Source organism: Pelodiscus sinensis, chromosome 2, assembly GCF_049634645.1.
Source record: "Pelodiscus sinensis isolate JC-2024 chromosome 2, ASM4963464v1, whole genome shotgun sequence".
NCBI lineage: Eukaryota > Metazoa > Chordata > Testudines > Trionychidae > Pelodiscus > Pelodiscus sinensis.
This window is the reverse complement of record NC_134712.1, coordinates 48,412,205-48,427,850: the sequence shown is the minus strand read 5'-3', so window position 1 is coordinate 48,427,850 and position 15,646 is coordinate 48,412,205. Positions and strand designations below refer to the sequence as shown.

Genomic DNA, 15,646 nt, shown 5'->3' with positions numbered 1-15,646 from the left:
AACTTCAGTGTCCAAAGTACTTTTGTATCAGTTGTGTCTTGTTCAGCACTCTGCACTTCTCCAGTCCCATGTATGTGCATAGGCTGTGCTCCCCCAAGATATATGCATATATGTATTGTCCTCCTGGCATCTCCAGGAATTAAAATGAATCTTTAATTAAGGATGATGTCATATGATGAAACCTCCAGGACTACAGTCAGCCAACCTTAGCAACTGTAATGTACTTTCTGCCCAAGGCCCCTCTGCCCTGCCACCTATTATTCCTCCTCCCCCTGAGCCTTATCGTCTACTCCCCTCCTCCGCTCTCCTCCAGGCCCCCTTTTCGCACTGAGCTCCCATTATGGGGCTCCAGATGCCCTTTGTCACCGCTCGGGCGCGGCAATGAGGGCGGGGGTAGAGCGCGCCCCCAACAGCAGCTTGAGGCAGGGGCCGCTGTCCGGCCCTGGCCTGGGGCAGGGCTATCGCCGTCCGCAGCCCCGCTCCTGCGCTGTAGGAGCCCGCGACGCATGCGCAGACAGGGTCCCAGCAGCAGGCGGTGAGGACCAGCGTCCAAAGGGCTCGAGGGAGGCGGAGTCTCCTGTGACACCTGTCTCAGGTGTGAGGCGCGTGTGCGTCACAGGCCCCGCCCCCTGCCCGCCCGGCAGCTTCCGCCTCCTGCCAGCGCTGTTCGGCCGGGCGCTCGGGAGATGCGCTGGCTGCGGGCGGCTCGCTGAGCGCTCACCAGAGGCTGCAGCCATGAGCAAGCTCGGCAAGCTGTTCAAGGGCGGCAGCTCCGGGCGCGCCAAGGGGCGCGCGGGCCCCACGCCCCAGGAGGCGCTGGCCCGGCTGCGGGAGACCGAGGAGATGCTCACCAAGAAGCAGGAGTATCTGGAGACCAGGATCCAGCGGGAGCTGGCTGCGGCCAAGCACCACGGCACCGGCAACAAGAGAGGTGACAGGAGCCCCCTTCCTCTGCCCGCACCTGCAGCCACCTGGCGCCCACGCCCCGCGGTCACTGCCCAGCCCGCGAGGCGAGCTCCCCCTACAGGGAGCCTGCCAAAGCTGCCGCAGTGCACCTGCGGGGGAGTTTGCGGTGCGAGGAGACGTAACTCGCAGCTATTCTTAGGGCAATTTCCAGGCATTGGAGGCCTTTGCAAGGACAGTGCGGTGTAGAGCCACCGCTGGCATCCAGTGTAAATGCTAGCTAGGCAATGGCCTGTCAGCTTATTTGAATGGAAAGTGATGTTTGTCTTGTACCTTGTAATTAACACCAGAAGCAGATGAATTCAGGTGTAATTTTCTCTTTGAGCGTGGGCATATAGGACAGTACAGGGATAGGTTCATCTTAGTTTATCTCCCAATATGACATTTTAAATAATTTTAATATTCTCCATGAGTTTAAATACTTCCAGGTGGAGGAGACCAACTGTGCATCAATATTTATTCCATTCCTTTATTATGTGCCACATTTTTGTATCACAGAGAAAAATAGGCAAGTTGGAAGATCTTGTAGGAGAGCATTGGCCCATACTAAAGTCTATTCTATTTTTAAACCTGCATGTACATGGTGTTTGGTTTCTTTTATGACTTCCTAGAGCCATTCCAGCTAAACAGTATAAATGTTTGTGTGAAGTCAGAAGTGGTGTGTGTTCATGTTTATACACACTAGTGCCATACAAGAAAAGCTTTGTGTATTCAGTGCTTTTCAGCTTAATTGTGAGTATGGAACAGATTGTCTTGCCCTTAAATAACTTATTAACTATGGGCCAGATTATGATGCCCTTATACATCTTAACTAGTACTTTGCACCTTACATTCTGTTGATATCAGTGGGATGTACTTGTGAACAATCCTTTGCACCACTATAAATAAGAGCCACGCACTCTGGCCTTCAGGTGGTAAAATGAAGCACCAACTTTGCAGCAGAGGAAAAAGTAGCTTCTGTTGCTGAAGTACCTGAGCATTTCCAACTATTTATAGATTTATTCTTACCACACTATGGTGAGTTTGCAAAACATTTACAGAGGTATATAAATGAATTAAATGATAGGAAATCTATGGTAGAACAGGGAAATAACATTTCCCTACACAGGGCCTTAGTAACTACACCATCTTTCTTCATTTAGCTATAGGAAGCAATCAACATTGTGGAAGTGGTATAGTATGAATGTGGTCTTTTTCCTGTTGAAGTCGATGACAAAAATCCCATTAACTTCTGAGAGTGCAGAAGCAGGCCTTTTTACTTTGATACATAATTGAGTTTTAAAAGCATGGAAACATGAACAACCTTGGAAATTAGTTGACTAGAGTTGCATCAAGCTGTTTTTTTTTTCTGCAGAAACTTAAGCCTCTTTAATTTAAGTTCACTGTTAACAGCTCAGTGGTGGGATTTTTAACTGTTAGTCAACCATGGTGCTGAAATTATAATCTTCAGTATAGGATTATTGCTTTGAAACATGTCACCCTTCTACAAATACTGTAAGAGACAACGTATGCAAGGTCTTTGTATTCAACAAGCCTTTTTTTGGTTTAAAGTTTAATATGCTGCTAAAATTGTGCTGTGCTAGTAGGCAGACTGGTCTTTATTTCAGTAGTGCTTTTCCCGCTTTAAGTGATATTTCTATTGATGAATACAGGCTAATATAATGTAATATAAATACATGGGGGAATACATTGGAGAAATCTCACAGAAGGCTGATTATTAAGGGTAGTCTCTTAGCTGTGCTTTAGGTTTACTGTACTTTAACTCCTGATTATCTTTGGAGAAAATATTTTAATTTAAAAAGGACTGCTATGTAGATAACCATGTCAGAACAAGAGGAAAGTGAGTAAAATCAACAAAGTAGAAATTGAGAGAGAGAGAGAGAGAGAGAGAGAGAGGAACTGTGAATCTGTGGTTCTCAGCCTTTCCAGACAATTGTATCTCTTTCAGGAGTCTGATTTTTCTTGCGTAGCCAAAGTTTTGTCTCCCTGAAAAAGTACCTGCTTATGAAACTCAGACATAAAATACCAAACTGATATTGTATTATTACTGAAAAATTACTACTTTCTCATTTTGTCTGCATAACATTTTAGTTTGTATTGAGTTTAATAGTGCTTTTAATGTAGCTTCTTGTAAAACTAGGCTAATAGCTTATCCTCTGGAAGACCTCTGTGTTTCCGATTGAGAACAACAACTGCAAACGATCAAATTTTGAAAATTACCCAGTGAATAGATAATAAAAGCAAGTATACTATCTCCCAAAATACATCCTTTTAATTTGTTTTGAGAGTCATGTGTTTTAATTACCACAGATTATATTTAATAACATAACCATAGTATATTTTGCAAAATATTTAGTTGAAAGGAAAATAGGCAGTACCTAGCTAAACTTGTAACATGAACTGGGACTACAAGAGATGGAGTGAGCACAAGTTTCATTTTACTTTTCTTGGCAGAGGTTAATATTTCAGGAGGGAGTGGGCATTGGGAACAACTTATTTGTAATTGCATGATCTGAGAGGCCTTGTGTACCTACACTAGAAGTGTGTGAGGTGCATCCACTACAGAATTTTGCACATCTCATACAGAATGCATACTGGCTGAATATGAATGACCTCACAAGATTCCAGGTACATGAGTCTAAGCTTAGCTATGCTAACATAAATAAGGTCCTGTTTATGCCCAGTTTTCCATGAGGTCAAAGGATTCCTGAAAAGACTTTGCATAAATAACATCAGCCAGCCCCAAACTTCTGATTTGATAACTATACTATATTCTCTATGCAAGATATTAGAATCTGTCGTCTTCCTCACTCATAATTATTGAGAATACAACTGTCCAGTTTCTGTATCTTAGTCTGAAATTATTTACAAATGTAGCCACAGACTATTTTCACCTTTTTCATCTTAATATCTCAGTGAAGCTATACTAACAGGTTTTCTCTCTGGCCAGGATACAAGTTGGGATTCTTTGTGTTGGTGCTTTCATTACAAGCTTTGTTTCCTTCCACAACAGCTTTGAAATCTCTTTGGGCCCCATAGACAATCACTTGTCCGTAGTGAATCTGCAATCTCATTGTGCCACATCCTTTGCTAGAGATAAGTTAATGTAGCTAAACCTATTGACCCCTGCTGTGAGCCTGGACTCTTCTTTGGTTCTCTCTGGTTGCTGGAAAAAAAATCAAAAGGATAAAGAGTAATTTTTTTTTAAATGGCATACATGTGAGAGGAAAGGAAGGCGAAATTATTAGACACGGGCTCCTTATTTGTTACCACTGAATTCTTAGGAGTTAAAATGCAGCCTCAGGTCAGTAGTGGCCAAAAGAGATTATTACTCACTGGGAGTATGTCTGCCCACATGGAATGCACTGGTGTTTTCTGTGCAGTGTTTTGTAGAGTGGTATCCACATCAGAAGAACTTCCATCCACTACAATTTCAGTAGAAAGGCAAAGGACTCTGCAATCCAACCTAATTATATCTTTTGAGTAGAGTGAGGGATATGGAGAGGGACCAGGATGGGTTGATGGGGTGGGGGGCGGCAGTGTTTGGAGGTGAAGTGTGCAGGTTCTGGGATGGGCTAGGATGAGGATTTTGGAGTATATAGGGGGCTGCAGGCTGGGTGGCAGGGCAGAGGGGTTCAGAGTGTGAGAAGAAGCTCTGGAGGTGGGTTTCAGGGTGGGTGCAGGCTCTTGGGTTGGATGGAGATTAGGTGTTTGGAGTGTAGGGGGGGGCACTAGGTTTGGAGACACTCAGGGCTGGAGTAGGGGGTTGGTGTTCAGGGTTTGGGAATGGCTTTCATCTGCCAGCTCCCAGTAAGTATTGCAGCATGGGTGCCAAGGCAAGCTTCCTGCCTGTCCTGGCACCATGGACTGCACTGCACCCTGGAAGTGGCTGGCAGCAGGTCTGGTTCATAGGCAGTGGTGCATAAGTGGCTTTGTACACTGCTTTTGCTCACAGGCACTGGTCCTCAGAGCTGATGCTCAGGATGGAGGCAATGCAGGGAGCCCCATCCAGTTCCACTTAGAAGCTGGACCAACAGCTTGCTGTTTCTGGGGGGCAGCAGGGTTTGCAGTGTCAGGACAGGGAGGAAGCCTGCTGTAGCGCTCCTCCTGGTCATCCAGTCACCCTACAGCAAGGTGACACGCTAGTGGGTTGCAACCCTTAGTTTTAAAATCACTGGCATAGAGAATGAAACCTCTTTCCATGGCTAGAGGTGTTCCCTACAGTTCAGAGTTGAGATTCATTTGTAAGGCAGGTTGGGGAAATCTGCCATGAAGCTGCCTAGGCTGCATTGATTTAATTAGATTGTGGTCTCAGTCTGGCACCTTTTATGAATATTAAAAGTTGAGTGAAAATAAACTGAACAAGTAAAAGGTGGATATATCGTTTGTGACCAGGAACAAAGTTTCACTAAAGAACCAGAAGTCCATACAGCAGATTGGTGATGACAAACCCTAGGTGGAGGCACGGGATAACAATTTTAGGGCATTACTAATAGACCCTGCTGCAAATGTGGTATTGATGCATTTGGGTATGCCTTATGTTCTGGCGTTCCTTGTAAATGACTTGTAGTCATAAGGTTTTTGAAGTTGAGCAATGATGCAACAGTTTCGTGTTACCACAAAACAAGTCTATCATTTCAATGGCAGAGTGTGTGTCACCTGAGAATTGAAGTAGATTGGCAGAGTTGTGTGTGGAAACTTCCCCAGCATCTTTATTGTACCTTGTGTTACAGCCAGCTTTCCTTTCCTTTCCATTTTTAAAAATCTGCCTTAGAATTGTGTTGTGCTACTCATAGCAAACATACACAATTTTCTCCCACAAGGTTTTTAAGAATTATGGGCCTGATCCTGCCATCATTTACACTGTTACCATTCCATTGACTTTTCGCAATACTCCTTATTTTCACCAGTGTGAGATTAAAATCTGACCCACTGGGGAAAAGAGAATCATACTAATCAGTACTCTTACAGAACACATCTAGTGGCTGTCATGTGGGAGGCACACCTTGCTCACTTCTAAACATAGTTTTATGAAGTCAGTGTGTGCTTCAGTTTTCCTCATTCATTGCATTGCTACTCATTGAGTTAAAAGGATTATCGCTGCTCTGGAATCAGCACAAGAGATAGGTGTTTGTGTCATCTCCCTTCCTGAGTGGAATAAATAGAGTTGTTAAAAAAACTGGCTGAAATTGACCTATATCAACAAAGGGCCCAGAGGAGTGGTGGGCAATCTGCATCCCACGCACTGCATGTGACCCACTGGGACTCTGCATGCGGCCTATGCACCCCCTGTCTGCTCCCTTCTTCCCCATGCCTCTTGCGTAGAGTTACCATATTTGAACATTCAAAAAAGAGGACACCTGGTGCCTGCCGGTGCCACTGTGGCAGCGGCTGCTCCACTTGCACAGGAGGCCAGGCTCGGGAGCCTAGGGTTGCCAGGTGTCTGGTTTTGAGCCGGACAGTCCATTATTTGAGCTTTCTGTTCAGGAAACAAATTAGAAAATAAAAGTGTCCGGTATTTTCTAAATAAGATGTAATGTCGATTGCGATGTAATGTCAAGTGTGTCCGGTTTTGTTGAAACCATCTGGCAACCCTACGGGAGCCAGCAAACTTGACCCTGCACATAGACTCATAGAGCTGGAAGAGACCTTAGAAGGCCATCAAGTCCAGCCCCCTGCCCAAGGCAGGATCAATCCCAATTAAATCAACCCAGCCAGGGCTTTGTCAAGCTGAGACTTAAACACCTTTAGAGATGGAGACTCCACTACTTCTCTAGGTAACACATTCTAGTGTTTCACCATCCTCCTAGTGAAATAGTTTTTTCGAATATCCAACCTGGACCTCTCCCACTGCAACTTGAGACCATTGCTCCTTGTTCTGCCATCCATCACTACTGTGAACAGCCTTTCTCCAGCCTCTTTGGAACCTCCCTTCAGGAAGTTGAAGGCTGCTATCAAATCCCCCCTCACTCTTTGTTTCTGAAGACTAAACAGACTCAACTCTCTCAGCCTCTCTTCGTAGGCCATATGCTTCAGCCCCCTAATCATTTTGGTTGCCCTCCGCTGGACCCTCTCCAATGCATTCACATCCTTCCTGTAATTGGGGGCCCAGAACTGGACACACTACTCAGATGTGGCCTCACCAGAGCCGAGTAAAGAGGAATAATCACATCTCTGGACTGACTGGCAATGCTCCTCTTAATGCAACCTAGTATGCCATTAGCCTTCTTGGCTACAAGGGCACACTGTTGACTCATGTCCAGCTTCTCATCCACTGTAATCCCCAGGTCCTTTTCTACAGAACTGCTACTTAGCCACTTGGTCACCAGCCTGTAAACATGCTTGGGATTCTTCCATCCTACGTGCAGGACTCTACACTTGTCCTTGTTGAACCTCATCAGATTTCTTTTGGCCTAATCCTCCAATTTGTCTAAGTTACTCTGGACTCTATCCTTGCCCTCCAGCATGTGTACCTCTTCCCCTAGCTTAGTGTCATCTGCAAACTTACTGAGGGTGCAATCCATTCCCTCATCCAGGTCATTAATAAAGATGTTGAACAAAACCGGTCCCAGAACCAATCCTTGGGGCACTCCGCTGGAAACTGACCGCCATCCTGACATCGAGCTGTTGATCACTACCCACTGGGCCTAACTTTCCAGCCAGCTTTCTATCCATCTTACCGTCCATTTATCCAATCCACATTCCCTTAACTTGCTGGCAAGAATGTTGTGGGAGACCGTATCAAAAGCCTTGATAAAGTCAAGGTATATCACATCCACTGACTTCCCCGTATCCACAGAGTCAGTTACCTCATCATAGAAGCTAATCAGATTGGTCAGGCACAACTTGCCCTTCATGAATCCATACTGACTATTCTTGATCACCTTCCCCTCTTCCACGTGCTTCAAAATGGATTCCTTGAGGATCCCATCCATGATTTTTCCAGGGACTGAGGTAAGACTGACCGGCTTATAGTTCCTTTGGATTGTCCTTCTTCCCTTTCTTAAAGATGGGCACTACATTTACCTTTTTCCAATCATCTGGGATCTCTCCTGAGCTCCATGACTTTTCAAAGATAATGGCCAAAGGCTCCTCAATTACATTTGCCAACTCCCTCAGTACTCTCAGATGTATTAAGTCCAGACCCATGGATTTATGTACGTTTAGCTTTTCTAAATAGTTCCTAACCTGTTCTTTCCCCCTCCAAGGGCTGTCCACTGTCCCATTAAGTACTTCAGCTTTCCCCATATCATTTGTCACTAGGTTACTGCCCTCATCCAGTAAGGGCCCCACACCCTCTCTGATCACCTTCTTCTTGCTAACATGCCTGTAGAAAACTTTCTTGTTATTCTTCACGTCCCTTGCGAGTTGCAATTCCAATTGCGCTTTCGCCTTCCTGATAACTCCCCTGCATTCTCGAGCTATACATTTATACCCCTCCCTGGTCATTTGTCCAAGTTCCCACTTTTTGTAAGCTCCCTTTTCGTGCTTAAGTTGACCTAGGATTTCCCCGGTGAGCCAATCCAGTCTCCTACCATATTTGCTTCTCTTGCTATGCATTGGAATGATTTTTCTTTCTGTACCTTCAATAAGTCTTCTTTAAAATACTGCCAGCTCTCCTGGGCTCCTTTCCCTTTCATGTTAGCATCCCTGAGAATCCTGCCCATTAGGTTTCTGAAGGAGTCAAAATATGCTTTTCTGAAGTTGAAGGTGTGTATTTTACTACTCTTTTCTTTGGTCAGGATCCTAAAATTGACCATCTCATGATCACTGCTTCCCAGGTTGTCACCCACCTCTACTTCCCCTATTAGCTCCTCCCTGTTTGTGAGCAGCAGGTCAAGCTGCACACAACCTCTAGTCGGATCCTGCAGCACTTGTACCAAGAAGTTATCCCCAACATTCTCCAAAAACTTCCTGGATTGTCTGTGTACTGCCATATTGGTCTGCCAACAGATGTTGGGTGATTAAAGTCCCCCATGAGAACCAGGGCCTGCGATCTGGAAACTTCTCTCAGTTGTCTGAAGAAAGCCTCATCTACCTCATCCACCTGATTTGGCAGCCTGTAGCAGACACCAACCACAACATCACTGCTGTTGCTTACACCTGTAAACTTGACCCGTAGACTCTCAACAGGCTTTTCTCCTTCTATGTACTGGAGTTCTGAGCAATCATAGTGCTCTCTTGCATACAGTGCAACTTCTCCTCCTTTTCTCCCCTGCCTGTTCTTCTTGAACAGTTTATACCTTTCCATGACAGCGCCCCAGTCATGCAAGTCATCCCATCAAGTCTCTGTTATCCCAATCAAATCATAGTTCCTGGACTGGGCCAGTTCTTCCTGTTTGTTACCCAGACTTCTCGCATTGGTGTACAAACACCTTAGATAACCAAGCTCGCGGCTCTGGCTGCTGCTGCTGGGGGATGCCACTGCCCCCACTGACTCTCATGGTGTGAGGGGATGCTGCATGCCAGGCTCCTGCTTCTTTGCCACACCGCCCTGAGACATGTGGCAGCGCGGGCTCCAGTGGCGCTGCCAACCAGCCAGCATCCCGAGCTGCTGCGGGGCCAAGAAGAGAGAGTGGGGGGCCAGAGAGGCCGCTGGCTGGAGCCGATCCTGGGACATGAAGTTCAAGGTACCGAGGAGAGAAATGGCATAGCTAGAAAAGGAACCCAGAAATTCTACTTCCCTTTCCCCTGCCCGCCCCACCAAGCCCCAGCTCCCACAGTCTTCACAGAGCTAAGACCGGAACCCCCAAATCAAACCAACAGACCCACTGCCCAGCTACGGGAAAGGAAAGCAGCCAGAAGTTCCAACACCCAGTTCCCTGCTCTAACACAGTGCCCATGCCCTCCCCCAGAGCCAGGCACCCCCAGGTTCCCCGCTCCAACCCAATGCCCTTCCCCTTCCCTAGAGCCAGGCACCCCCAGCCTCCTGCTCTAACCCAGTGCCCTCACCCCTCCCGCAGAGTCGGGGGACATAATCTAGTGGGGAGGAGGGTAACGTGGAGTGACTGTGGGAGGAGCCAATTCCCCCCCCCCCACACACATCAGAGCTACCCTGGGTCTCACTGGAACTGCTGCCGCCACAGCCACGTGCTTTTCCCTCCAGGCTCTGGCCTAGGGCACGTGCACAGAGTGGCCATGAATGGCATTTGACAGGCATGTGCCCCAGCCCTTCCCCAATCCTCTTTGCAGGGCAAAATCCTGGACATTTTTTGCCATTTAAAAAAGCTGGCTGGCTGCATATTTAACAAGAGAAAACGAGGACATGTCTGGGGGAAAAACCGGATGTATGATAACCCTACTCTTGCATACTGGGGCACTGGAGCCCCACACTTCCTACGCTTTTCCCCTCCTCCCAGCACTGACAGACATGAATCTGCTGATTCATGCTCTGCCTCCACTCCTCCTCCTCCCTCCTAGACCTTGAATGTGGTGAATCAGTTGTTCCCACCTGTTCATGCTGTGGGAGGAAGAGGAAGGAGCGGGGACAGAGCACGAATCAGCAGAATCATGGTGCTCCGAAAGGTCTAGGAAGGAGTAGTAAGTGCAGAGCTCCAGTGTGTGAGGCATGGAGGAAGGGGGCAGAAAAGAGGTGTGCGGACCCTGGGTGGAGTCCCAGTGGGCCCCAGGTTGTCCACCACTGAGATGGCGGGCCACTCATATGGCCCTCCTAGTCTTGGTTGCTCATCACTGGTTCAGAGAGATCATGCAAGCTGTACTCCTAGGGGAATCCTGTGTCAAAAAATAAAAGATTCTGCATCAAAAATGCAAAGTTCTGCATATTTTATTTGTCAGACTGATGCAATATAATCACACCAGTTTCACTTACGTTGGTAATTTATTTAAACTACAATACAGATAAAAATTGCAATAATCATTGAGCGTTTAGAAACACATGAAGGTTAGGTTAAAATATGTGGTAACCAAGACCCCATATTCCAATTATAACCCTGGATTTTCGTTTACATAACATTACTTTCATTTTGGTGTTTGGTGCTCTATGAAGTAGAATGTCGCTTTAAATTGTGCTGACTTTCACAGCAGAAAGTCAAACAGTTTTGTAATGATTGTCCTGCATTTTTGTGTAAACATATAAATGAAATAGATCCTGAGCTGTAATCTAACCTCATTGTTCCTTTCTGGCACAGGAAGGAGGAGGAAGAGGAGGAGGAGGGGGGTGGGGGGGAAGCCAGAAAGCACATAGACCTTACTAGCCGAGGATTCAATTATTGTAAAGTTGTTATTGTAACAATAAGGTTCCTGCTACTCAATATGCGGCCCATGGTATGGTTTGGGTTTACATGGGGCTCAATACATGGCCTGTGGGTGGGATCCTTTGAACATGGCTTCCACTGGGAACACACTCCGCAATGGCGAGGCGTCTCCCAGGAGGGGTGAGCATTGAAAGATGCAAGCGGACAGGCTGGCTGCAACAGACGAGTGCAGGGAAGAGGAGGTTCTGGGAGCACCTGGGCATTGTGGGAAGTGCTGGCTACTTAGCCTTGTGGGCAGAGCCTGAGAGGTGCTGACTGGCTCACACTGGTCATGTTTGGGTCTGGCACCGTGGCTTAAGGCTTAATCTTTGCAGTCATGCCCATCAGAGAAAGAAGCTATTTGCATATCTGTTTACATGTATATTCAACCACACTTAAGTTGCCGCCCTCGGCATGTGCTATGTGTATCATTGTGGCCCCCTGGCCTTCCAAAGTTGAGTAGCCCTGTGTGATGTTTTAGATGCTGCTTGTAATGATTAGAACTGGGAGCACTGGCTGTTGGGAGTCTGGAAGCACAGGAAATAGGAAGGAAGGGGGAGGAGAGGAGCTAAGGCTAAGTGAGAGCTACAGAGGGGGCAGCAGTAGCTTTGTAAAGAGGTTTCACCTTTGGTAAATAAAGTTTGTTAGTACCTTGCTTGCATGATACAACACCCTGCTGTACAGCATTCTGGCAAGGTATAAGAGCCTTAATTGATGAAGAATGGAAATAAGTGCCAAACACCAGCAGCTCTGCCTTTTTAGTTGTTGCATTTCTGCTCTGCTTCCAGAATACAGCCTGCTTCACACATGGCTCTAGGCCTCCAAGCCGAGGTTTCAGCAGTAGTGATTTAGAGGGATTCTTTTACTCATTCCCAGACAGCCAGATGCCCAGCCATATTCCCTTAATGTCTTTCCAAGAATGCTCACCTCCTTCTCCCCCATCTATTCTGTGTTGCCAGCTGCTCCCAGCAGGCATGCTCAAACTGCTGCAGATGGGGCATGTGTTCCCCACAATTTTCTTTGCTCCCCTATTTCTTTTTGCAGGGGAGCCAAGAAATCTGCAGAAGGTAGGAATTCTGCACCTTGCAAAGGGTGCAGAATTTCCCTAGGAGGAAAGTTCCAGTGACTCAATTCCTGGAAGCTCTTACCTGCATGGATTGTGAACACCTCATGGCCCTGCCTGGAAAACAAGGACTGAGCTGGAACAGAAGATGACGATCTGACTTTGGGAAGAGTCTGGGAGCTCTTTATGGATCTGACTAAGGAGGTCAGAGAGCCAGAGCTTAAAAATGGTGTTTGCTACAGCTTGACTGGTGAATTGCTTTGGCTTGACAAAAATGGACTCCTGCTTTAATTATTTCTTTATCTTAACCTAAGGACTTCCAGAGCTGCATTCCAATTAAGTAATAAATCCCCATCTGTTTGAAAAATGTTATCTGGGGTGTCATGGCAAATCTGGCTGGGCTGCAAATACTTCTGGGAAATGTACATGTCTCTAGTAGGAATCTGCCTCAGTTGGAGTCGCTGAGCAGATCTCATGGTGTGAAGCAGGGTTGCTGGAGCCCTGTAGTTTGGTCCAGGAAGCAGTGAGGCTGTGTGGCCTACCCTTCAGAGGTCTGGCACACTGACGGGGTCAAGGAGACTATTTAAAAGCTATGGTGCAGCATACGTCTGATGGCTGTGTGACACATGGTACAATGGAACCTCAATTATCTGAATTCTAGGTAACTAAACTTTGATCTCCAAAAGTAGAAAAAGTCCCTTGAGGTTTGGCTTCAGTTCTTAAAAAAATTTACAGACTAATTCTTATCAGTATGTTGCCAGATTTCTGTGAAAACAATGGAAGTTGAAAGCCTGAGCCTGCGAAGTTCGTAAATATCACAAGGGGAGGGACTTTTTACTGTTAACAATATGGGCTCCTAAGCCAATATTGCCTTTTATTCTGGAAACCTGTTCTGTTCAAATGCTGTAAATGAAATGATTCATAGCAAAGAAATTACACTTTAGGCCAGTGTTTCCCAATTTTATTTGGCCAAGGAACCCTTTTAAACTTGAAAGAATTTTGCGGAACCCCTAATAGTCTAATATATGGAGCTGAAAAAGTAGCCACAAATAAGTGAGGATAATAATAAACAAATGCTAAACAAGATCATAAGATCAACATTTAGTTTAATTCATCATCAACAACAACCATGGGCTCAATGCCCGTTGGTATCTGATGCCTCCCAACTATTTCCTTCCATCTTTCCCTGTCCAGTGCAGAGTGGGTTAGTTTCTGGAGATGAGCTCCCCACCAATCTACTACATCATCTACCCATTCTCCATGGGGTCTGCCTCTCTCTTATTCGGACCATCCATTATGCCTAATACCAAGGTCTTAATTTTTCGCTCATTGTTCATTCTCACTCTCCTCCTTCATCCATGGTATGAAACTGGCATGAAACTCCTTGAGGCTTCATGGTGGAGTTTTAGTTTAATTGCACATACTTAAAAACAAAAATCACATAATATTAATTATTTTTAAATCACAATGTTATTGTAATGGAATTTTATCACGGAACCCTTATTTTCACTTCTTGTGCAAGTGCAACATATAAATACAGTGTGTGGTTGTTTTGGAATGCAGTTAAAAAATGTAAAACTTTAGAGTAGTAGTGGGCAACCTGTGGCCCATCAAGGGTTCTACGTATGGCCTACTAGTCATTTTGTTTACCTTTTGCCCAAGTGCAGAGTTGCCAAATTCATTTGGTTTCCCTTTGTAGGTTTTTTCCTACTGATTAATACTAAAGCGACATGCACAGACATAAAGCAGGTGTACATGAAGTGAGGCGTGTGCTGATGGCACACAACATTGACTGAGAGCCATGAGCTCCATCTGCATCCAGTCAAAGCACTGCTACGGTTTAATTGTCACTCTGCAAATTATAGGTTATCTAGCACAATTAGCAAAACTATCCTAACCCAACAGACTATCTTGATTATGACAATCTTGCAGCCTGCTGAGATGGAAGGCCACTTATGTAGCCCAATCCTGCTTTAAAACCTATAAATCCACTCCAACGTGCTTCTTGTTCAGCCAATCACTAAGAGAAATGTTTTACATTTACAGGAGATAATGCTGCTCACATTGACAGTGTCATCTGAAAGTGAGAACAAGCATTCTCATTGCACTTTTAGCTGGCTTTCAAGGCATTTATATGCCACATATGCTAAATATTTGTATGCCTCTTCATGCTTCAGCCACCATTCCAGAGAACATGCTTCCATGCTGATGATGCTTGTTATACAAATATAATGCATTAATTAAATTTGTGATTAAACTCCTTGGGGAGAATTGTATGTTTCCTGCTCTGTTTTAAGCACATTTTGTTGTATTTCATGTTATAGCCATGTCAGATGATGACCTGGTAGGTTGTTCTTTTGAAAAACGCTTTCACTGCAAATTTGATAAAATCAAAGAAGCGTGAAATTTCTAAAGATAGCTACAGCATTTGACCCAAGGTTTAAGAATCTGACATGCCTTCCAAAATCTGAGAAGGACGAAGTGTGGAGCATGCTTCCAGAAGTCTTAGAAGTGCAGCATTTGGATGTGGAAACTACAAAACCTAACCCCATCTGAATCAGATGATGAAAATAAGCACATGGGTCTGTACTCCTTTGGATCGTTACTGAGCAGACCCTGTTGTCAGCAGGGACATATCTCTTCTGGAAGGGAGGTTGAAGCAAGGAGTGACATATTAATCTTTAGTGGTAGAAATGTAGCCGTGTTAGTCTGGTGCAGCTGAAACAAAAAACAGGACTGTGTAGCTCCGCTGCCCCCACCCCCATTCCAGCCCCCCCTGCTTCCCACCAGTCGGTTTTCCTCTTCCCCCCCCATCCTCCCGGCCAGCTCTGCTCCCCTCCCAGTTGGTGTCCCCCCTTCTCTCCCCCCCCCCATCTGAGATCAAGTGTGTGTATGTGTGTATAATTTTTTTTTTTTTAAAGCCACCTGATAACTCTGTCCAAGCGGGGACCTGGTCTGCTGCAGCCCCTGTCTGCAGTGGATCCGGGCTGGCCACGGGGAGAGGCTCCTTTGGCCGGGCAGGCAGCCTGGCTCAGTCCCAGCTGGTGCTGGGCCCAGGATCAAACCCTGCTGCGGCGCTCTAATTAAAAGGCAGTAGGAGTTGAGAAGCCTTTCCCTTTGCAGAGCCACACTGGGGTTTAGTCCCAGACTAGCGTGAGTCAGAAATGAGCCAGGCTGCCTATCGACTAATGAATAGTTAATAGAATGTTTATAAACTACTCAATTTACTAACTTCATTTAAAAATTCCTGATTCTAACAATACATATCAAATGTGTTCTAAATTAGCTGTAATCAGTCAAGAAAGACATTTTGGAATCATCATGGGTAGTTTCTCTGAAGACATCCATTCAGGAGCAGTCAAAAAAG

General features: G+C 45.7%; 1 protein-coding gene across 1 annotated transcript in view; it reads left to right on the top strand.

Annotated features, from left to right (window-relative positions):
- The first annotated feature begins 533 nt into the window (after positions 1–533).
- Positions 534–15,646, top strand: part of CHMP4C (charged multivesicular body protein 4C) — a 31,474-nt gene continuing 16,361 nt past the window's right edge. Inside the window, exon 1 of the mRNA XM_075920464.1 lies at positions 534–931. Within this exon, the coding sequence (XP_075776579.1) occupies positions 736–931 (196 nt within the window). The 5' untranslated portion in view covers positions 534–735. The remainder of the gene's footprint in view (positions 932–15,646) is intronic.